The sequence below is a fragment of the Indicator indicator genome, chromosome 12, assembly GCF_027791375.1.
Source record: "Indicator indicator isolate 239-I01 chromosome 12, UM_Iind_1.1, whole genome shotgun sequence".
Taxonomy (NCBI): Eukaryota; Metazoa; Chordata; class Aves; order Piciformes; family Indicatoridae; genus Indicator; species Indicator indicator.
Genome location: NC_072021.1, coordinates 8,316,038 through 8,339,882, shown reverse-complemented (window position 1 = coordinate 8,339,882; position 23,845 = coordinate 8,316,038). Strand labels below are relative to the sequence as shown.

The following is a 23,845-nucleotide window of genomic DNA, read 5'->3' as shown; positions in this document are numbered from 1 at the left end:
GGAGGTGCCACAGGAACAGAAGGGAAAACTTTTTCCCTGTGAGGGTGCCAGAGCCTGGAGCAGGCTGCCCAGAGAGGTTGTGGAGTCTCCTTCTCTACAGATGTTCTAAACCCACCTGGATGTGTTCCTGTGTGACCTGCCCTGGGTGACTCTGCTCAGGCAGTGGGGCTGGACTGGATGATCTCTGGAGGTCCCTTCCAACTCCTACCATTTTGTGGTTCTGTGATTCTGTGTTAATATCACAGTTTTGCTTACAGATAGGCTTTGCTTATTTCTGCTTCATTTAAAGTTGATAAATGAATAAATGCTTTCTGGAAAAAGTTATTGCAGGATTACAAAGGCCAACATATTGAACACAGGGCAAAACACCACATTTTTGGGCAAATCAAGCAATTATTGTAGTTACAAAAGGGCCCAGTGAGTGCAAAACTGAATTTGCACCTGCTGAACTACTCAAATGCAGATTCTGCTTCCACACAACTATCAGCTTCAGTGAAATTTGTGTAGGGTTATCTGACAGAACCTGGAGATCTCTGTCTAATAACAAGCTCCAGTGAAGAAAGGGAAGAGTCCATCTCAGGTGATGGAATGACATGTTGGACAGAGGTGAGAACGTGTGCTACAGATTGCTTCACCAATCAGAAAGTGCTTTAAAATAGATGTAATCCAAATTCTTGAAATTAAACTCCATCAATGGCATATATTAAAGCTATCGTATAAATCTTTTTACACTTTTTAAATAACTGTTAAACTGTATGCCCAAAATTGTGAGTTTAATGTAAAATGTGACTGATTTATGTAGCCAAATATAAATCTGCAGCAGTAAATCTTGTATTAATGGAAGGATCTGACAATCCAAGGGAAAGAAAATGAAGTAATCTGCCAGTAAGAAGTCCTCAAGCTGGGGGTCAGATCCTGTTCATGGAAACCATCTGGTTGGGACCCTCCAAGCCACACCAAACACAAATGATCTTTTAAAAAAATATCCTATTCATTAATGCTTCACAGCTGCACTCAATGTTACTTCACTTTTCCATGGCAACATCCTTGCTGTTGCAGGGATCTTATTTCAGTTTTGGTAGCAACGTGTTCCTGTGCCAATGCTGAACACATTCATGTGTTAAAGAGATGGAATTATTACAAATTCTTGAAACAGAATCACTCCCTATTTTCATTTCTGTTATGTCAAGGCCTACCCATGCTAAGTAACACACACATGATAAACCAATGAAGTCAGCAGTATTTTCCCTTCTATTTTTAAAAAGTTATGCAAACATGTTACTTTAAGCTTTTACTAACATAGAACCCTACAAAAGTGCAATGACTTGAAGACTCTGTGGTACGGAAAGGAAAGGATTAAGTTAGGGGAATAAATGGGAGTATTTTTAATTCATATTTTATAAAAAGAGAATGTTGCTGGAGGGAGAGATCAGTGAAATACATACTGCAGAATTATTTGGTCTTCCCAGCTGAGGAGGGTAGGTGGCAGGGAATGAAACAAATGAAGTGACACCATAGTTACCACAGAACCACAGAATGTCAGGGTTGGACTGGATGACCTCTGGAGGTCCCTTCCAACCCCTGATTTTTTGGGAGATTGCTACAAAAGCAAGTGGTCACAGAATCACAGAATGGCAGGGGTTGAAAGAGACCTCCAAAGATCATCCAGTCCAACCCCCCTGCCACAGCAGAATCACCCAGGGCAGGCCACACAGGAACACATCCAGGTGGGTTTTGAATGTCTCCAGAGAAGGAAACTCCACAATGTCTCTGGGCAGTCTGCTGCAGGGCTCTGGCACCCTCACAGGGAAAAAATTTTCCCTTCTGTTCCCTGGCACCTCCTATGCCCCCTTGCCCCTTGTTCTGTCATTGGACATCCCTGAGCAGAGCCTGGCTCCAGCCCTGCACAGCTTTATCCCCAGCAATGAGGTCACCCCTCAGCTCCTCTGCTCCAAGCTCCAAGTCCCAGCAACCTCAGCCTGTTCTCACAGGGAGATGCTCCACTGCCTGCAGCAGTTTTGTGCTTGTCTTGCGCAAGTGCAATGATGAGGGACAGGTGGCACAAGTGTTTATGACCATTCCTGACAGTGATACCATAAGGTGGTTCCCTTCCCTCAGCCACATTTTACAGCTATATAAACCAGACAGAGGCACTGCAGATGACCCACAAGTTGTCTCCTGGGAAGTGGTCTCTCTGCATCGATCATTATTTTGGAAGCAAGGCAGAAAGCTGTTCTGGGATTTTTCAGGTACAAATATAATCAACTCCAATCACTCCCCAAACTGCAAAGAGCTCTGGTTACACCTTTCACCTACAGCTTATGGTGTGGTCATCACTGTAAGACCATGCCTCAGGCTCTGACATCCAAACCAGCCTTACCAAAACAGATCATGTGCAGGTGAGCCAGACAAACTGTTTGTTAGACTTTAAACAGGCAGGCCAGAAAGCCATGTTCTGAAGTTAAATGAAGTAAAATTGCTATAACTGGAAAGCTGAGCACGCAGAGTAAGAGAACTAAGAGAGCAGGCTACCTGTACACACAAAGGAGTACCAAAAGGGCCAGCTGCATTTCCTTCACTACTTAGAATACAGTGTCTTAGCAGTATTCCTAGTTTTTTCTAAGAAAGCTTGAGTTTAAGAAGTTTTTATTTAGTTATGGCAAATTTCTCTCTCTCTATTTTTGTCAGTTTGCAGTTAGTAACCAATGTGAGCCATCAGCCTGGCCCAGAACTGCTGAGTAACTGCTGAGAGCTGGCACTGCCCACTTACAAGTCAGAGAATCTCTTCCCAACCCATGAATGAAGGCCACTGTTGAAAGAACAGAACCTCTGGCAAATCCCATCCTTACATTTCTGTTCTTTCAATCAGTGTTTCACTTTGACTACAATTTTATTCAAGTTCCATGCTTTAAAGAAAATATTATTTTCAATAATTTCAGGAAACAGACTCATTTAAAATAATAATTTCAGGGATACTTAAAGGCATGTGGAATATCTGGCTAAGCTTTATTAAGTAATAATTACACACTTAGTTGGCATTCATTGCAGCACTACTCATTAATTCATTTGCTTTTAATACAGGTCCTTCATTGTTCTCACTGGAATTCAGCATTAACAACCAATTAAAAATAATTGTGTTGTGTTTGTGCTGCTCCACGACTTTAGTAACTATCAGTATGCAGAGCATGTGAAAAGTGACTGTTCCCCTCCTACACAGTGTAGCTGCCAAATGGGCTTCAAGGCTGCATATAAAAACCCTACAACAACTGAGTAAAAAAGCAACTTCTATAGTTGAAGTACGAAAGTCTTTTCACTTCAGTACCAATACCTCAGCTCAACCCCAGTGTACAAACTCTTAATGCAGTCCTGTCTTATGAGGAAGCCAGGGCTAGGGCAAAGTAAGTACCAGCTCTGGATCCAAAATAAACTTTCCAGTTCCTTTGGTTCCAAAGACATTTACTTACTCAAACTTCCACTAAAAGAATAATCCTTTGATGATTTTAAATTATGAAGTTCTGTTCTATCTGAAGACAACTGCAGTCTCTTCTGTTCTACAGTTGTGTTAATAAAAGATCCAGGAACATGAAGATAGCTTTAGAAAAAAATAAATGCTCCACTATTTAACCAGATATAATAGTCTAGAAATTTCCCTTTTTCATGCCAAATGATAATACAGAAAATTCTATGAACTTAGCACAGAAATATATTTATGTGTTTAATAAAATGAATAGTATGTTTAAGAAATACATCACACTGTACTTGAACTGAAAAACAGATTCACAGCCTTCACCTTATCTTCTATTGCCTTCATAGCCCTTATCTTACCCTCTATTACCTTGCACAAAGTTCAGCCCTCCCATTTAGGCTGCTATTGAAGGAAAAAACCCAAAACAATGTATGTGCATTTGTGTCTTGAAAATCAGACAGAGGGACTCCTAGCAATGATAAAAAGAACAGCAAGCCTACCTACTTTACCTAGAAGAACTACTGCACATTGGTTTGGAAGCATGGTTTCAGATTTTTTCTGCAGTGTTTCCTTGGAGTCTGTTGGAAGTCATCCCAGGTAAGAGGTAATGTCCTTCTGGCAAGATCCAGGCATTTATTTTACCAAGGATGAAAGACAGAAGAAGGGACTCCTCATAAGGGTGTCTAGCAATAGGACAAGGGAGAATGCTGAGAAGCTGAGGGACAGCAGGTTTAGACTGGAGCTTAGGAAGAAGCTCTTCAGTATGAGGGTGGTGAGACTCTGGAACAGGCTGCCCAGGGAAGTTGTGGCTGACTCCTCCCTGGGGGTGTTGAAGGCCAGGCTGGATGAGGCCTTGAGCAGCTGAGTCCAGTTGAGAGGGGTCCCTGCCCATGGTGGGGAGGTCAGAGGAGATGATCTGTGAGGTCCCTTCCACCCTGAGCCATTTTAGGATTCGTTCTGTGATTATACATTCACAAATTCCTGAGAAAACCTGGGCCTCTCCTTGTCATCAGCTTTAAGTCTCCCCAAAAACCCCATTACTTGGAACATAACCTTTTTACTTTCTCTTTGGTAACTCAGGATCTTTATCACTATTAAAAGGGAAACAAATTCACTTGGTTGGTTGTTCACACAATAAAGTGTGCCTTGGAAAAGGTGTGAGCAGAATATCTTAGTCCTGATTAAATTTTCCATCTTTTCATCCTCATTATTACATTCTTGTTTTGATTATGACTCAAACTGTAAGCCCCATTTCTACAGAGGGTCTCATTGTGCTAGGTACCAGTCAGACATAAAATAAAGATGCCTTGCTCCCCTCAAACAGCCTACAAGTGCTCTTTCCTTATCTAGCCATTTAATCTCCAATAGTGACAACGTTAAGAATGAAGAAAACAAGCAAAGTACTCATGAAACAATGATGCAAGAGCTGGCTGAAAAACTAGAGAAGGTTAATCAAAAGCATCTCCTCACCATCAGTATTTTGTGCAATTAAGTCACAAGCCTGAAGTTCTCACTCAGGCAGAACTTAAACTTTCAAGCTTTTGAATATTTTGAACCCAAAGTACTTTTGAAAACTAACAGTCTGAAAACCAAAGCATTCTTTGATTAATTTGCCCCAAAATTTGACAATAAAACTTTGGAGCTCCTTTAAAAACTCTCTAATAAAAAGAAGTAGAATGCATAAAAAGTACCATAAAGATTGGAAGGACAAGGGGTGGGAGGGTGGTTGGATTCCACTTCCTTTTCATCTTACCTGAAGTGTAAGGCGCTTGACTGCATTCCACACTACTCCAATAAATTCCTTCATTCTTTCTTCAGGACTTTTGCAGCTTTCAGATGAGTTCAGCATGGTTTTCACAGGAAGTGACAGGGGACGAGATTCTAAGGCAAAGGACAAAGCTCAGTTACACAAAGAAAAGGTAGTTAAGTAATACACTGACTGGGAGCAAAGACAAAGATTACTTATTTGAAATTGTAAAAGAGGTTTTTCCCTCACTGTGGGTGTAGTGACAGTGTGTCTACTACTGGTCTTAAAGCTGGCAGTACAACTGTGCCAGCTCAGCCTGGTGAGAAATGCAACGATGTGAAAGGCTTCAACTTTTGCAACGTAAGCTGCTAAGAAAATACTATGAAGGATTCTCCCCCTCTCTGCTGCACTCTGGTGAGACCCTCCTGGAGTACTGCACCCAGTTCTGGAGCCCCTATTACAGGAAGGATCTGGAGGTGCTGGAGTGTGTCCAGAGAAGGGCCACGAGGATGATCAGAGGGCTGGAGCTGCTCTGCTCTGAGGATAGACTGAGAAAGTTGGGGCTGTTCAGTCTGGAGAAGAGAAGGCTCCGAGGAAACCTTATTGTGGCTTTCCAGTATCTGAAGGGGGCTCCAAGAAAGCTGGGGAGGGACCTTTTAGGATGTCAGGTAGTGATAGGACTAGGGGGAGTGAAGCAAAACTAGAAATGGGTAGATTCAGATTGGATATTAGGAAGAAGTTCTTCCCCATAAGGGTGGTGACACACTGGAACAGGTTGCCCAAGGGAGGTGATGGAAGCCTCATCCCTGGATGTTTTTAAGGCCAGGCTGGATGTGGCTCTGAGCAACCTGATCTAGTGTGAGGTGTCCCTGGACGTGGTAGGGAGGTTGGAACTGGATGATCCTTGAGGTCCCTTCCAACCCTAACAATTCTATGATTGTATGATACTTGAGCTAAGCAAAGGAAGAGCTTTCAAAGCGTGACAACCTGCTTGGTGACGGAGTAGCAATACAAGAGGTTTTCACATACATTGCTGCCAGTCTGACTGAAGAAGGGTTTAGTTTTCTAAGCTTGTAAGAAAAGGAAGGACAGCCCATGCGAATTCATGGCTTCAAAAAACTCACTTAACAAAAACTTGAGTATGCTTCTAAACAGGCATAAAAATGAAAGCACTTTCTTACTTTAACAAGCTGAAAGGTGCTAAAGCATGAAAGATTTTAGCAAAATCCAATGTTTCCTAGTAAAAAGAGACATTTCCTGGTGTTACTTAATAACATGAACATTAAAAGACTAGAAAACAGAAGCATGTAATTGAATATGAGCAAACAGAAAATGAAAAGAGGGCTAGCGAGCAGATCAAGTAGTAACTACAAATCCATCAAAGACTCTGTGAGTGGTACATAGCTCCTCCTGTCATCTCTTACAGAACTTCCTCCTTCTTATGTTTTGGGCTCCCCACCAAATTATTGTCAGCTCCTTTAATATTTCCAGTTTTTGCCTACATCTTGCTGAGCTGACAAAACTGCAGAACTAAATTACTAAGCCTTTATGACTTCATTTTAAACCTGACTGAAATCAGCACAAGTGCCACAATTGACGTCTCCCAATCACACAAGCAGGAGAAATCTGTGGCATACAAACTGCAAAAGAACATCTTACAACAAGTGATAAAAAATGGAAGCTGGATCATGAGAATGTAAAAAGCATTTCAGGATTGTTTGTTGTCGGCTGTGCTGGAGAGATGAATAAGTAGGAGGGGGAAGCAGCATGGAGCAGCTATTTTGTAGTATTTTCTCATGTAGACACTTGTATACCATGCAGTGAATATTCCATCCACATTATGAATGGATTCAGTTACAACAAAGATATTCAGTGAGGAATAACTGTTCTGCTTTAGCTTCTTACCCTACCTCAGTCCACACCACCTTCTCTGTGCAGTCAGGCCCTACATTACATATATCACAAGGCAAGAATTAGGAACAATTTGAGCATCAGGAAATATTAAAATTAAAGAGATAGTGGAGTGTAGAACTGCAGAACACAAGTGTGGGTAAGGGTGAGAATGGTATGCAAAGCCCCTGAGAAACCTCACAGACAGGAGTGCTTCAGGATGAACAGACAAATACAGTGAAATTGTCTTTCCTACAGCACAATCAGCAGGGAACAGCAGCAGCATCCTCCACTGAACAGTAGGATCTAGAGGTAGGTTTTGTTCCAGTCTCCCATGCTTTCTTTGCTGGGAAACACACACTCAGCTAATTCTCTCTCAATTAGGGGAATTAACTTTCTAATGCCAGAAACAACTACGCATGAATTAAAAGTAAAATTAACTGCTCAAAGCACCTCTTGCTCCTCTCAATATATGGGCAGCTGCAACCTGCAAAGCTGGTTCAGTTTCCAGGAACTGAATGACAGACCAGCATTAGTGGAGTACCCTATACTCAACCAAAAGACAAACAAAACAAAGGCACCAAAACCCAACAGACAGATAAGGAATGATTCAAGCAGGCAACATGGAAAATAGAGAAGCAGTAAGAACTGTTACAGAGTGGAAAGAAGAAACAAGCAGAGAAGTAACTCCTGAAAAGAAAAGAAGAAAGAAGTTACCTGTTAATTTATTTCCTGGACTGGTAAGTCCCAGAGTTTTCTCTGAAGGGCTGCTGGGACAGGACAATATCCTAATGCCCCCACAGACAAGGCCACCAGGAGATGACAGCTGCTAGGAGACTGTAGTGGCCTGGTGTGGCTATGGTGTGTGTTTGGCTACTGTTTTATAAGAGACATGTAGACTGGATCAGCTCCATCTGTCTCACCATGAAGGTTAATCTCCTAAAATAATTCTGCTGCTCAGCTACTACTGAAGTGAATGTCTAGGAACATTTCCTGGCACTGTAATCAGCCCTGTGTTGAAGCCAGGAGCCAGGCAGCAGTGGATAGATAGAAAACAGGATCTGTATGACACAGTTACTGATGAGGAAGAAAAAACCCCAAATCTTGCCTGTACTTAGGTTTGCATTCTAATTTTACTCATGAATCTACATATTTTTATATTTTGCAGCACAACAGAACTAACCATAGATGTCTATATAGAGAGGTCTATCACAGAGTGCTAGAATGGCTCAGGTTGGAAGGGACCTCAGAGATCATCTGCTCCAACCTCCCCACCATGGGCAGGGACACCTCTCAACTAGACTCAGCTGCTCAAGGCCTCATCCAACCTGGCCTTCAACACCCCCAGGAAGCAGGCAGCCACAGCCTCCCTGGGAAGACTGTTCCAGAGTCTCACCACCCTCAGACTGAAGAACTTCCTCCTAAGCTCCAGTCTAACCCTCCTCTGCCTCAGCTTCAAACCATTCCCCCTTGTTCTATCTCTAGACACCCTCAGGAAAAGTCCCTCTGCAGCCTTCCTGTAGGACCCCTTCAGGTATTGGAAGGCAGCTCTAAGGTTCCCTCAGAGTCTTCTCTAGTCTGATGCTGTGTTAGTGGAAGTTTCAAAGAACTTTCTGTTGGGTACAGTGTGGCAGCCCATGACCTGTACTTAGCAACACTGGATGCAGTTACAGAATTCTTCCCCCACCACCAACTCCCCTACGCCACAACCAGAACGCTGAACTAGATTCCTGCTAAAATGAGCTCTTGGAATGCAAAAAAAATGGCAGATGTGAGAGAAGTCTGGCTGGTGAGAAATCAGTGGATTATCTGAAGCATTTGAATTAGCAACTCACTGTTTCTGCTCAATGACCTGAATGATTATCGTTTAGTCATGCCTGCTATGAAATGCCTGGCTGGAGGTTGGTTTGGGAAGAGGAATGGGATTCAATAGATGCTAAATAGGCAAAGTCAAATACAGGAATCTAAAGCTGATATTCATTTAACTGAAGTGTCTGAAAACATGAGGAGTTTTGGTTTTATAAATGGTATAATGGCATAAACATAGCTGCCTTGGCCACAAGGGCACATTGCTGGCACATGAGCATCCTTCTGTCCACCAGCACCCCAAGGTCCCCTTCCCTTACGCTGCTCTCCAACAGCTCAGTCCCCAACCTATCCTGGGGTTGTTCTTTCCCAGATGCAAGACTCTACCTTGTCCTTGTTGTATCTCATTCAATTTCTCTCTACCCAACTCTCCAGCCTGTCCAGGTCTGGCTGAATGGCAGCACAGCCTGAGGGGGTGTCAGCCACTTTTCCTAGTTTGGTGTCAGCAGCAAACTGGCTGACAGTGCCCTCTGTACCCTCATCCAGGCCACTGATGAACAGTACTGGCCCCAGCACCCACCCCTGAGGCACTCCACTAGACACAAATCTACCTTTTAGCAGCCGTGTCTGTTGTACTAAGTAACTGAAAACACATCTTGACAGTGCCTTCAAATTAAAAAGAAGATGAAATACACAGAAATCCTTCTTTTGCTTTGAGGATGTTATTTCTAACTGATCATTCTGTTTTCCCATTTCTGCACTCACAAAGGAAATCCCAAGCAAAAGCAAAGCTGACATTTTTGTCAGTTACAGTTTTGAATGAGAACATTTTCTTGTAGCAGACCTCTGGTGTGATTGCTACTGCTGACGAGGTAACACTCAAGGGGAAGATTGAAACTGGCTCCCCAGCTGAGCAGGAACCAGACTGAAACACTCATTTTCAAAAGTCAAGTGAAAAGCTTCTTCTGCAAGCTAGATGCTTTTGTAAGGGGTAATGAACACTGTTCATGCAAATAGCTGCTTCTGAATGACAAATATTGAAGATCACCACAGTTTCTCTAAGGAGTTAGACACAGGCACAGCTACAACCACCCTCAAGCTGCACAGGGTTTACACAGCTGCTGCTGTTCAGAGGTGGGCACACTTTACTGTGGGGCTCTGCAAAGGCAGGACAGCTTGTTTCAGTTGAGGGATCCATACCTGTTACTGTTTTTGTTTTGACAGGGCTGCTGGCATACTCAGAGGCTTGGTTTGATTGCTGCCTTGCCAAAGGGCCGCTGCCAACCGATGCTTCATCTTCCTTTTTCCGAGTTACTGACACGCCGAGGGCAACACCTCCTGCAGGCTGCTAGGAAAAGAAGTGGCTTGTAAACCACCCAGAACCAAAGCATCTCCACACCGAATGATGCCGTGGCCATGAGAAGCATATCTTAAACCGTGTATTTTTACATGTGTAGAAAACAACTTGAAACAATGATTGGAGGACGTCTTTAGAAAACAAGTTATGAAATACTACATTCAAACATGCACTTAATTATTTCAGTTCTGTCAGTCTGAAGAAAATCTTCTGATAACTAAAAAGTGAAATATAATTTAGTAATATACCATGGGTTTTTAGCCAATCAAGATGTACATAAATACAGCTTGATGATCACCTTCGACTGCACCCTCAGCAAGTTTTGCCAATGACACCAAGCTGTGTGGTGCTCTGGAATCACTTGAGGGCAGGGATGGCATCCAGAAGGATTTTTACAGGCTTGAGAAGCTCCCCATGAGCCAGCAGTGCCCTCATGCAGCACACAGAAGGCAGCTGTGTGCTGGGATGCAACCAGAGGAGTGTGGGCAGCAGGACAAGAGAGGGGATTCTGCCCCCTGACTCTGCTCTGCTGAGACACCACCTCCAATACTTCATCCTGTTCTGGTGTCCCCAGCATGAGAGGGACACAGAGCTGTTGGAGTGAGTTCAGAGGGATTACAAAGATGATCAAGGGCTAGAGCAGCTCTGCTGTGAGGATAGGCTGAGGGAGCAGGGGGTCTTCAGCCTCAGGAAGAGATGACTCCAGGGGGACCTTAGAGCTGCCTGTCAATACCTGAAGGGATCCTATAGGAAGGCTGCAGAGGGACTTTTCCTGAGGGTGTCTAGAGACAGGACAAGGGGGAATGGTTTGAAGCTGAGGGAAAGCAGGATTAGACTGGAGCTGAGGAAGAAATTCTTCAGTATGTATTAACATTTTTCTGTAGCGCTGGCTGCCATGCAAACTGGAGCTGCACCCCAGCTGATAAAGGCAGAATCTTTCTCCTGCTGATTTTGCAGTGCGTTATCATTTAAAGATGACAAGAGGTTTCTTTTTTTTTTTTTTCCTGAAGATCAGACATTAGGATTACATGCATCTTAATCAGTTTTTGTGTAATTTAATTTTGTTGGTATTGGACCCAAAATGTAAGCCACATAGCTGGGTAATGAGAAACCTCACACGTTGCATCAGGAGTCTCTGTGGGGAACAGATTTGTGTGAGGCGTGCAACGTGCTCGTAAATGTTCTCCAATAGAAAACAGATCCTTGAGGGAAGCAGGGTGCAACATGTGCACACATACAAACCCCCAAAACTAACTGAAAAATCACTTAATTGAAAGAGGGTGGCCTCCCAACGCCTTCACCATTTTCCACTAGAGAAGTAAATTAAAATAAGAAAGACAATCAACTATTTAATCCTAACGCCAGTGAAAACAATCAACTGGTATGCAAAGTTCACAGGGAAGCACTCATGTCAGTGACAAACAGAACTCTCCTCTCAGCATACAGTCATCAGCTTTGTCTCCAAAAGTCACTCTGGAAGACAGGAACATGCCACTTTGATGCCCTCTAGCTATAACAACAACGAGAGAAAGTCCTTGGGTTTAGAGGACAAGTTTTACAGCACAAAGGCTTCCCACATGCGTGCAGAGAGGGCCTGCAGTTAAGCACATTTTCATCAGACACTTTATATCACAGAATGTTCACAGGATCACAGGATGTTAGGGGTTGGAAGGGACCCTCGAAGATCATGGAGTCCAACCCCCCTGCCAGAGCAGGACCATAGAATCCAGCACAGGTCACACAGGAACACATCCAGATAGGGCTGGAAAGTCTCCAGGAAAGAGACTCCACAACCTCTCTGGGGAGCCTGTTCCATTGCTCTGTGACCCTCACAGTGGAGAAGTTCCTCCTCATGTTGAGATGGAACCTCCTGTGCTGTAGTTTATTTCCACTACCCCTTGTCCTACCACAGGGTGCAACTGAGCAGAGCCTGTCCCCTCCTTCTTGACACTCAGCCCTCAGATATTTATAAACACTTATTAAATCCCCTCTCAGTCTTCTCTTCACCAGACTAAACAGCCCCAGGGCTCTCAGCCTCTCTTCACAGGGCAGTGCTCCAGTCCCTCAATCATCCTGGTAGCTCCCTGTTGGACTCTCTCCAGCAGATCTCTGTCCATCCTGAACTGGGGAGCCCAAAACTGGATGCAATATTCCAGGTGTGACCTCACCAGGGCAGAGTAGAGGGGGAGGAGAACCTCACTTATTTTCAAAATTCAACAGTTCATTTGAGAGAACCTTTCACAAGGCAAAGCCATCTGCAGCTTTCCCATGACAGCAACTGCTGAGCCAAGATTTGGCAATTTTGGACATAACACTGCAAGAAGATGGAGCTGCCAAGGTGAAGCAAGAGTTCCTGAAGAATGAGCACAGCCAGCACAAGGCAGTACACAGGACAACAGGATGGAAATGCTCTCTGGAGAAGCAGTGTCTATTTCTGAACCACTGAAGAAAGGGATCAGCAAAACACAGCAAGTTACAGCACTAGGCATAGAGTGAGAAACATCAAGGCTATCACAGCCAGGCAAAGCTGGAAATAATTATGACCAAATATTGAGTGCCTGAGTGCTGATCTGGACAATGAAACAGCTGTTTCATCTTTCCTCACTGAAATCAAGCCTGATGGTGCTGTTGATGACGCCCAGTACAATCTTGTCAGATTTTTGGCAAAAGATTTCTGGTTAAAAGAATGAAGAAGATGAAAGATCAACGTTGAAGTAGATGGAAAAGGATCATCAAGATCTGGGGTTTAGCCACAAACTGATGAGGAAATTGTGGCTTGGGAAATAGCAGATGACAAGAGCCCCACAGCTGTACAAGAAGATGAATCTGATGGGAAAGCAGACACTGCAGGCAAGTGTTATCAGAAGCACTTCACCACAAGAATTCAAAAAGCTAGCTAGCTATAAAGTAGTATGTAGTAAAGTTTAACACACCTTGAGATGTAAGCTTTATGGTTACAAATTGGTGGTGTTCTAAAGAAGATAAATAAAGAACATTTGATGAAGTTGGTAACATGTCTGTGAGGTTTTGCTGAGCCAGAACATCAGGCTAACTTCATCAATTAAGAGAAACATGAGCTTTAGAACATTCTACTGGTCTGCCATAGAACAGTGAGAAATAAACCTAAAATCAGGGGACTGGAGCCTTCTCCTACAAGGAGAGGCTGAGAGAGCTGGGGTTGTTCAGCCTGAAGAAGAGAAGACTTCAGGGGGACCTAATAGCAGCCTTCCAGTACCTGAAGGGGGCTACAAGAAAGCTGCAGAGGGACTGTTTGCAAAGGCCTGCAGTGACAAGATGAGGGGCAGTGGTTTGAAAAGAGAGAAGAGCAGATTTAGATTGGATGTGAGGAACAAGTTCTGCACCATGAGGGTGCCGGAACACTGCAACAGGTTGCCTAGGGAGGCAGTTGAGGCCCCAGCCCTGGAGATATTCAAGGTCAGGCTCACCAAGGCTCTGAGCAACCTGATCTAATGTCCCTGATTGCAGGGACATTGGACTAGATGACCTTTGGAGGTCCCTTGCACCCCAAACCATTCTATGATTCTATATTCTTTCCAGGTCAGGAACATGAGGCACAAAAATAAAGGTCAAGAATATGTCAAAGAGAAAACAGTTGCCCTCCACACCAACAGCCTTTACTTCTTGCATCTTCTCCAAGGACTTCATACACAAAGATGCATTTGGCATTACACTGGGAATCTGGTACACCACTCACATGCCAAGTCCAGCTCCTGCTCACAGTGGTTTTACTAAGAGCAGTAATTTTATAACAAATGCTGCAATTATTTGATAGACCACCCCAATGGTTAAACATGAACTGCTATTCAAACCCTGCAGGCTTATGAAGGGACTTAAAAATTAGTTGGAAAATACTAATCCTAAAGAGTGAGCATTAAAAAACATCCTCTCCCTTCTTATGATTAAACATCAGAAATCAGAACATTGTGAAATGAAAATTTTAGTATGAAAACCATGATATTTAAAATAATTCTAAACCAGACCAACAGCAGCAAACTACAAAGGAAAGGCTGAAAGAAAAAGTGTCTGTATAACAAAAATGCACTGCTGGAATGTATGAAAGAGAAAGTTCCCCCTTCTCCCATTTCTTTCCCTCCAATGGTACATACCTGCTGAATGTGCCTGCTACCTCGTTTCTGAGGTTGGTAGGTGAGCCAAGTATAGAGGACTGGATCAACATTGATTGCTAATCCTTGCACACTGGACAAGAGCACTGCACCTGCACACAGCAGAGAAGAAAGCAAAATGTAAAATATCTGCTAAAGCATAATCATAGAATCCTAGAATGGACCTCAGAGACCACCTACTCCAACCTCCCCACCATGGGCAGGGACACCTCTCAACTAGACTCAGCTGCTCAAGGCCTCATCCAGCCTGGCCTTCGACACCCCCACAAAGGAGGCAGCCACAACCTCCCTGGGCAGCCTGTTCCAGAGTCTCACTACCCTCGTAAGGAAGAATTTCTTCCTCAGCTCCAGTCTAACCCTGCTCTGCCTCAGTTTCAAACCATTCCCCCTTGTCCTATCTCTAGACACCCTCAGGAAAAGTCCCTCTGCAGCCTTCCTGTAGGATCCCTTCAGGTACTGGCAGGGAGCTCTAAGGTCCCCCCAGTGTCGCCTCAGCCTGTCCTCAGAGCAGAGCTGCTCCAGCCCTTGGATCATCTCTGTGGCCTCCTCTGGACTCTCTCCAGCAGCTCTGTGTCCTTCTTATGCTGGGGGCACCAGAACTGGAGGCAGGATTGGAGGTGAGGTCTCAGCAGAGCACAGTCGAGGAGCAGAATCCCCTCTCTTGCCCTGCTGGCCACACTCCTCTGGCTGCAGCCCAGCACACAGCTGCCCTCTGGGCTGCATGAGGACACTGCTGGCTCCTGGGGAGCTGCTCAGCAACCAACACCCCCAAGTCTCTTTCTTCAGGGCTGCTCTCAACCCACTCTGCACCCAGCCTGGATTTGTGCCTGGGGTTGGTCCCACCCAGATGGATCAAGGTAACATGAAGGTATCAATTGTATTGAAGGAGCTGGCAATAAGGAACAGGCAGCTGCTATCTTTGCACAGAAGTTTTGCAATTTTACAAGGAATAAATAACTGAAATAATGAAATAAATAATGAAACAAATTCAGAACAGAACCTGTGGTTACTGGAAGGTCTCAGCAGCAATTTCTATAGAATTACAGTAGTTCTCAGAGTCCTAGCTCCTAAAGCAATGCACACTATATTTACTCTGCACTGTACAATGTAATTGTGCAGCAATCTGAATTTAATAATAAATTCAAATAAATTCTGAAAGGTTGTCACACAATTCAATGTACTTTCCAAACATATGCCTCAAAAGACAGAACACCAAAACTGTATATGGGGAAAAAAACCCAACAAAACAAACCAATTAAAAAGATAAGTTATGGGTTTATTGTATAAGAACAAAAATGTAAACCCATCTGAATTCCAAATGGCAGGAGCCCCACAACCTGGGGCGACACAAACGAAGCCTGATGAGTGCAATGGGAACAGGGATGTCAAGAAACACAGCAAGATAAATCATCTGCCTAGCGTGGGCTTGGAGTTAGAACACACACTGTGAGCAACTCCTGTACACAGAGCAGCCTCTGTGATCTGATGGCTTTAAATGTCAGTGATAAACCTCAGGGATACATCTGCAACACCAGGGAAAGCATCAAGGGTAACATGTGGGTAAGGAAAAGCAGTGAGGAGGCCTTGGGGCAGGACCTGGGGTAGACTAGAGATACCAGCAGAAGAGAACAGAGGGTACATAAAGCATTTGCTACAGCTGGGAGCTTTTGTCAGATGCTTAGATGCTAAAAGAAGAGACTCCCGCATCTTAAAGAGATACCATGTGTTTTCAGCAATACTTAATGAAAGGTTTAATGTCTGTGTGATATGACAAGTGGGAGTCAGGGACCTCCCAAAGAGCTGAGGAATAAAATCAGCCTACAGGAAAAGTCAACGAGAAATCCCACATTTGTAAAAGACTCCTGGGAGGAAAAAAAAAAATAAAGAAAGGGAAAGATAGAAAGAAAGATAGAAAGAAAGATAGAAAGAAAGATAGAAAGAAAGATAGAAAGAAAGATAGAAAGATAGATAGAAAGAAAGATAGAAAGAAAGAAAGATAGAAAGAAAGAAAGATAGAAAGAAAGAAAGAAAGAAAGATAGAAAGATAGAAAGAAAGATAGAAAGATAGAAAGAAAGATAGAAAGAAAGAGAAAGATAGAAAGAAAGAAAGAAAGAAAGAAAGAAAGAAAGAAAGAAAGAAAGAAAGAAAGAAAGAAAGAAAGAAAGATAGAAAGAAAGAAAGAAAGAAAGAAAGAAAGAAAGAAAAAGATAAAAGAAAGAAAGAAAGAAAAGAAAGAAACAAAGAAAAAGAAAGAAAGAAAGAAAAAAGATAAAGAAAGAAAGAAAGAAAGAAAGAAAGAAAGAAAGAAAGAAAGAAGAAAGAAAGAAAGAAAGAAAGAAAGAAAGAAAGAAAGAAAGAAAGAAAGAAAGAAAGAAAGAAAGAAGAAAGAAAGAAAGAAAAGGAAGAGAGAAAGAAAGAAAGAAAGAAAGAAAGAAAGAAAAGGGGGGAAAAGAGAGAAAAAAGAAAAAGGAAAAAAAAACAGGGAAAAAAGGAAAAGTATTTTAAAAAGAAAGAAAAAGGAAGGGGGAAAAGGGGAAAAAAGAGAGAGAAAAAAAGAAAAAGAAAAAAGGGTAGGGGGAAGAAGAAAAAAAAGAAAGAAAAAGAAAAAAAAAAAAAACCCAAACGTGTCCCTATAGCAGATGCTGCTGCTTCATTTACTTTCTTGTTTACTGAAAAATATTAGGTAATAGAAGTTCCATGCAAGAAAGTCACATTTTTAACTAAAGCTCTCTTCGCTTTAGTGAAGTCACACCAGCAGAATCCCATAGAAGTGTACAGTAAGGTAGGACCCAGAGCAAAGTATTTGCTTTTTCCACTTGTCTTTTGTCACTGATAGCTTGTGCCTGGGAGAAAAGCAAGCCAAAACAGAATTCAACCTCCCCACACAAGCAGTCAGATAAACTGAAAGGCAAAGAACATAATTGCTTCAGACAGGTAACTTTGGTCTCCTACCAAGCCACTAGTGTCATACTTAATTACTGTCATTTATTGTCATACTTGCTACCTAGCACTACTTTCCAAGAGCAGCTTAATCACCTCTGGAAAGTTGTTTTCTGTGTAATAGCTTTCTTGACAATAACTATGTAGTCAAAGAAATTCTTCAGATTTGCCTTCTCCCCCCAGAAAAAAAAAAAAAAATCTCTTAAAAAGGTTGTGTTTGCATGCTAAGAAGTGCCAAACCTCCCCCCAGTTATGAAGGAAGATCTCACTGATGAAGACCAAGCTGTAAGCTGGCAGCAGACTCATTACACATCTAAGATCAATTCTGTTTTGTCTCTGTCAAGAGGCAATGCTCAAAGTTCCTGGCTTTCATTAAGACTGTGGTGAACTTTCTTCTCTCCTCCCCTTTTCTCCTTTTAATTAAATTTACATCTCAGAAAAGCCAGGTCTTATTCCCATACTGGGCTTCCTTTCCAGTTCTTGGCAGTTATCAATTCCATTTATCTATGAAATCATCTGAAAGATAAGAACCAAATTCAACACCATGTAAGCTTTGAACGTTTGAGAACTCCCTCAAAGTCATGCTGGCATTTGCCAGGCTCAGGATGGGCAGATTATTTCTTTTCTTCCTCCCCATCTTCCTTCTCTCTCCTGAAGGAATGAACCAAGGGGAGGCTGCAGGTGGGTGGAGGAGGATGAGGAGGAGACCGCCGAGCACAGCTGCACTTGGCACTGTCATCCTGCAGACAAGCTTCTGGACAAGCTTCCTCGGACAGCGGCAGCTGCAGCAACAGCACTCAGCTTCCCCAGGGACTGAGGGCCTGCAGAGGATGACCTGGGGCCTCCTGCACTTGGGCTGGCTCTGCCACCATCTCCTCCCACCTTGAGCGCTGAGCAAAGACTGCTGGAGGAACAAGGAGGAGAGGGGTGGCTGTCCTGGGGCTCTAGCCCTACTCTCTTCTTCAAAAGGGAAATTCAAGCATATAACCAATAGGATAAACCCCAATCTACTCACTTCGAGCGAGACAGAAGAGGACACCTGGGGGATGCTGGGCTGCAGCCAGAGAAGTGTGGCCAGCAGGGCAAGAGAGGAGATTCTGCCCCATGGCTCTTTTCTACTGAGACTCCACCTCCAATCCTGCCTCCAGTTCTGGTGTCTCCAGCATAAGGAGGACACAGAGCTGCTGGAGTAAGTCCAGAGGAGGCTACAAAGATGATCCAAGGGCTATGGGGATTCTCTGCTATGAGGACAGATTGAGGAAGCTGGGGTTGGTCAGCCTGGAGAAGAGAAGACTCTGGGGAGACCTTAGAGCTGCATTCCAGTACCTGAAGGGATCCTACAGGAAGGCTGCAGAGGGAGTTTTCCTGAGGGTGTCCAGAGACAGGACAAGGGGGAATGGTTTGAAGCTGAGCAGAGCAGGGTTAGACTGGATCTGAGGAAGAAATTTTTCACTACAAGGGTGGTGCCCAGGGAGGTTGTGGGTGCCTCCTCCCTGGAAGGGTTTAAGGCCAGACTAGATGAGGCCTTAGGCAATCAAGTCTAGTTGAGAGGTGTCCCTGCCATGGGCAGGCAGATTGAAGCAAATGATCTCTGAGGTCCCTTCCAACCTAGGCCATTCTAGGATTCTATGAAGAAATCAACTTTTCACTTACTGTTTGTCTTCCTGTCTTGAAGTGCTTTTCTACTATGGCATAGTGTGAAACAGCAGATCTGCAGAGGACACCCAAATGCAGAGTTCTAGATCATCAACATGTACAGGGAATTGGTTCTTTCTGCAGCTGCCTCAGAGCAGATGCACTGTAAATCACTGAATGTGGAAGTATCCAACTCTGTTTAATTTTAGCCTGGGAGTCAGCTAAGGAAAAAGAGTGCTCTTCAAGGCTCTGCTTTCTGCCAAAGTGGCTCCTTGCACACATTCCAAACAGGCTTTACCAATTAGCTATCCCATGGCACCACTGCCATTTTCAGTCACATCCCAAGCTGAAGAATGAGAGCTGAAGTAAGAATTAGAGACTGCAGTTACACGGCATAAAAATTAAACACACAACCTTTTTATCCCCTTAGCTGTATCAATGGCTGCCAACATGATTGTCTTGCAAAACAATCAGCTTATCCAAGAACCACAGGCCTACATTTCAGCCTGAGCTGCCAAGTCAGTCAAGGGAAAGAGATATTTCAAGCTACACCAATGTTGATGTGATTGTGAAAAATTATTTTTACAAATCCCTAGCTACAATAACCAAAAAAATTTTGTCTACCTACTGAAATAGTTCTGCATGACTCCCTATCCAAGGTTGACTTGAATGATCTTTTATGTAAACATTAACCCAAGTTTATCTCACAGAGAAAAACCTCAAAGTCTACTGCACTTTCACAGAGTTTTCTGTTCACCAAATGCTTAAAATGACTCTAGGAACAATTAGATTTAGCAGCTTAAATTAATATTAGAATACTTCATTAAAATAGAAGTAGTGGGGTTATGTTTTCCCATGAACAAAGGTGCTTTGCTTTATAATATCAAGCACAGTTCCTTCATACAAGAATTCTTCTCTGCCCAAGCACACACACCCCACAGTATTTTAATTCTATTCCGTTTCTTTAAAAAATGAAGAAAAAAAAACAGAAGCTTTTGTTCTCTGGAAACATTTAGTACAAAAGAACCTTAACTGCTATCACGATCTTGTAACACCTCTACTGTTGTTTACAGCAGAAAAGCACTAAGTGCTGAAACAGGAGGCCAGCATCATTGTTTTTATTTCAAAAATAGAGACAGTGAGGCAGAGAAATTATTAAATCATAAAGCAGGGATAGAATTCAGATGTTAAAGTTATGTGCCACAGCTAAGTCCCTACTCTAATGAGTAGCAAAAATAAATGCAGGGCTGTGACTTGTGTTAATTGCAACTTTAAATCATCTGGACCTAATAAGCCATCATTACAGATAAATCACAGAATCCTGGAATGGCTCAGGTTGGAAGGGACCTCAGAGATCATCCATTCCAATCTCCCCACCATGGGCAGGGACACCTCTCAACTAGACTCAGCTGCTCAAGGTCTCATCCAGCCTGGCCTTCAACACCCCCACAAAGGAGGTAGCCACAACCTCCCTGGGCAGCCTATTCCAGAGTCTCACCACTCTCCTACTGAAGAACTTCTTCCTAAGCTCCAGTCTAAGCCTGCTCTCCCTCAGTTTCAAACCATTCCCCCTTGTCCTGTCTCTACACACCCTCAGGAAAAGTTTCTCTGCAGCCTTCCTGCAGGATCCTTTCAGGTGTTGGAAGGCAGCTCTAAGGTCCCCCTGGAGTCTTCTCTTCTCCAGGCTGAACACCCCCAGCTCCCTCAGCCTACCCTCAGAGCAGGGGTGCTCCTATTCAACTTGTTTGCTACATGTTTTTTTTTTTTTCCAGGGGAAAAAAAAAGTATCTTGAAAGGCTGCTTTGTTTTCCAAAATTCATTTGACCAAAACATTAAATTTCCTTTGGAGACTACAGGGATGTGGGGTCAGGCAACTGCAATCAAGAAAAATAGGAAGTGTGTAGGCAGCTGTAGTGTACAGAAATGTCAGCTTGCTTTGGGTGATTACTGAATCATCCCTGTGAAAACACAGCAGCAACGTTCCTCTGTTGAGCTGCACAGCAGAAGAGTATCTTTCCAGTATCAGTTCCTTGTGTTCACTCTTAGGTCCTGTTTCTATGTTTAACCATCACGTTTCCTGTTCTCTAAACATAAGGAGAACGAGGAGCTCTGCATTCGACTGAGAGAAAGGACTACACAGATAGGAAGCATGATACACTATGGATTCAATACCAGATACATAGAACAGGTTGGAAGAGACCTTGAGGTTCATCAAGTTCCAGCCCTGCTGCTTTTAGTGTCCTATCACCACAGGCCCTTCTGAACAGCCCCTCCCCAGCCTTCCTGTAGGTCCTCTTCAGCTATTGAAACACAGCTCTAAGGTCTCCCCAGAGCCTTCTGTTCTCCAGGCTGAATAACCCCAGTTCTCCCAGCCTGTACCCAGAGGGGAGGTTCTCCAGTCCTCTGATCATCTTTGTGGCCTCCTCTGGACCTGCTCCAGCAGCTCCATGTCTCTCTTGAGCTGGGGCCCCCAGAGCTGGAAACAGCACTCATGCAAGTGCACGCTGAGAAACCCAATAGTGCTCAAACTAACCACTTCACTTTACAAAGGTATCTATGAAAGTCTGCTCCCTTTCTGTTTTTTCCCCCTAAAGCCCACTAGAAAGCTACCCTCATATTCCATGTTATAAGCCTGATTGTCAATCTAAGTCCTTAAAACTGTTTTTATAATTAAGTTTCTTGGACAAGATCTGCTCTGCTAGCATGGCAACAATTTTACATTGAGAAGAGTCAGCTCTCAGTTCTGCCTCCGTATCTGATACCACCACAGTTCCATGTATGACAAAGACTACTTTAATGCCATAAACTATGATAACTTGATCATATTCCTTCCAGTGATGCACAATAATAAAAGAAACAATGTGTACAAGCTTGAACATAGAGAAGAGAAACTTCCTTACAGTGAGGCTGATGGAGCACTGGAGCAGGCTGCCCAGTGAGGTTGTGGAATCTCCTTCCCTGGACACATTCAAAACCCGCCTGGATGCATTGCTGTGCAGACTACCCTAGGTGATCCCGCTCTGGCAGGGAGGTTGGACTAAATGATCCCTGGAGGTCCCTTCCAAATTCTAAAGATACTGTGACGCTTGACCAGGCTTTCAAAATCCTAACAAAGGTTAGAGGATTTTAGCTTACTGAGCTCTGTGACCAAGGCACCCAAATATGTGTGGCAATGTGAGGGCTGTTCCTTTTCCTTCTCCATATGGAACCAGTACAAATCACAGTTACTCACTTTCATGGATCAAGAGGAGACTGAACATTCCATTGAAATAAAAAGTTGTTTGGTGCCCTGAAGAAATTATGAGGCAATTTTTCTAATTATTTGTTTGCTCTGCTTGGCTGAGATCTCCTCGTTCCTATTTTAAAGGCTGTGGTGGCTGTTTTTCAGATTATAAGGACTTTTAGTCTTAGTTGTAAAATGCAGTAATTCCCTGGAATAGCTTTCTGATGAACAGATACATTCTTAAGATGATTAGAAACAAAATTTTTATACGGAATTTTTTTTTTTTTGTTCAACAAGAATTTTGCTAATTCCTACATTTAGTGGACTGAGATAAAAAATGAGAGGAGCAGAGCAGCAAATCCCTTCTTTCATCTGATCTCTACTTTCAGATCATATTCTACTCTGCAACAAAAATGCTAACAAATTAATTATAAAATAAGAAATACTATGAATGAGAAATACTATGGCTCAAACCCAGTGTTCTCTACTGAAATTTCTCACCTGAATTTCTCAAGGTGTTTTATCAAAGGCTTTTAAAGAAACTATGCTACCTGTAAGGGATAAGAGAGGAAATTAAATAGATCGATAATCTGAGAAGGGATAAACTATTTAGGAGAAAAGAAACATGATGTTAATGTTCAGTATGAAAGAAGGCAGAGAGCCCTGCAGGGACATGCTCTGTCCAAAACATTCCAGGAGATTCACTCCTGGTGGCAGCCAACCCTGCTGAGCTACTCAGAGTCACCAACGAACAGGGCTGGATGAAGAACTCCCCAATAATGCTGCTTGATTCAGCACGGACAAACGCTCTTCTCCTGCTGGTATTGCTGCCTTCTAGCTTTTATGTGTAAAACAGTAACTGAGCTGGCTCCTGTGGCTCAGAAAACAACATTTCTGTTGACTCTAGCAAAGCGTGAGCTCAACATTGAGTATAAAGGAGGGAACAGGCAAGTAAACCAGAGACCATCACCTCCACCACTGCATAAATCCAGTGAGGACACAGGCAGTGGGAACACTGCATGCAGCTCTGGTCAGTCAAAAGGGTCAGTTTGAAGCATTCAAACCTGGAAACTAGTGTTTCACAATACCGTTCATTCAGCATTTATGCTCCCTGACTCACTCGATGCTCCAGGCCAAAAGCATTCCACATTCTCCAAATCCCAGAGCAGGGAGCACAGAAATAAAACCTGACACACACACACTCAAGTGTGTCTTGGCTTTCACTTGCTGGTTAAGTCAGGTTCTTTTCTTCATTTGCAAATGACTGCCCATTTACTACAGCCAACTCCAAAGCAAATGGGCTTTGAACAACTCCAGGTCCAAACTGCCTGGATGCGGATCTCAGAGCCTGAGACAAGCTGCAACAGCAGAGCCTCTTCTCCAAATGCAATACTATTTGTAGATTTTGATGCCTGCATTTTCCTTAGTAAGTATGTATACAAATGTGTAAGTCCCACCGGGAGCTGCACTTTACCTGCTGTTTACACAGATGTTAACTGATGAAGACACTGGAGTCTCCAGACAGGCAACAAAGGAGTTCCAATCACCTTAGGCAATTATGCAGAACAGTTTGATTTAAAAAACTCCACATTCCACACAGACATTTCTGCACAGAGAGCTTCAGCTTGAAGGCCA

General features: G+C 43.3%; 1 protein-coding gene across 2 annotated transcripts in view; it reads right to left on the bottom strand.

The window, feature by feature from the left end:
* Positions 1-23,845, bottom strand: part of VPS13B (vacuolar protein sorting 13 homolog B) — a 316,612-nt gene that overhangs the window by 169,473 nt on the left and 123,294 nt on the right. For both annotated transcript variants that reach the window (XM_054385615.1, XM_054385616.1), the window contains exons 19-21: positions 14,394-14,503; positions 10,110-10,257; positions 5,220-5,347 (exon numbers count right to left, since the gene is read on the bottom strand). In XM_054385615.1, the coding sequence (XP_054241590.1) occupies positions 5,220-5,347; positions 10,110-10,257; positions 14,394-14,503 (386 nt within the window). The remainder of the gene's footprint in view (positions 1-5,219; positions 5,348-10,109; positions 10,258-14,393; positions 14,504-23,845) is intronic.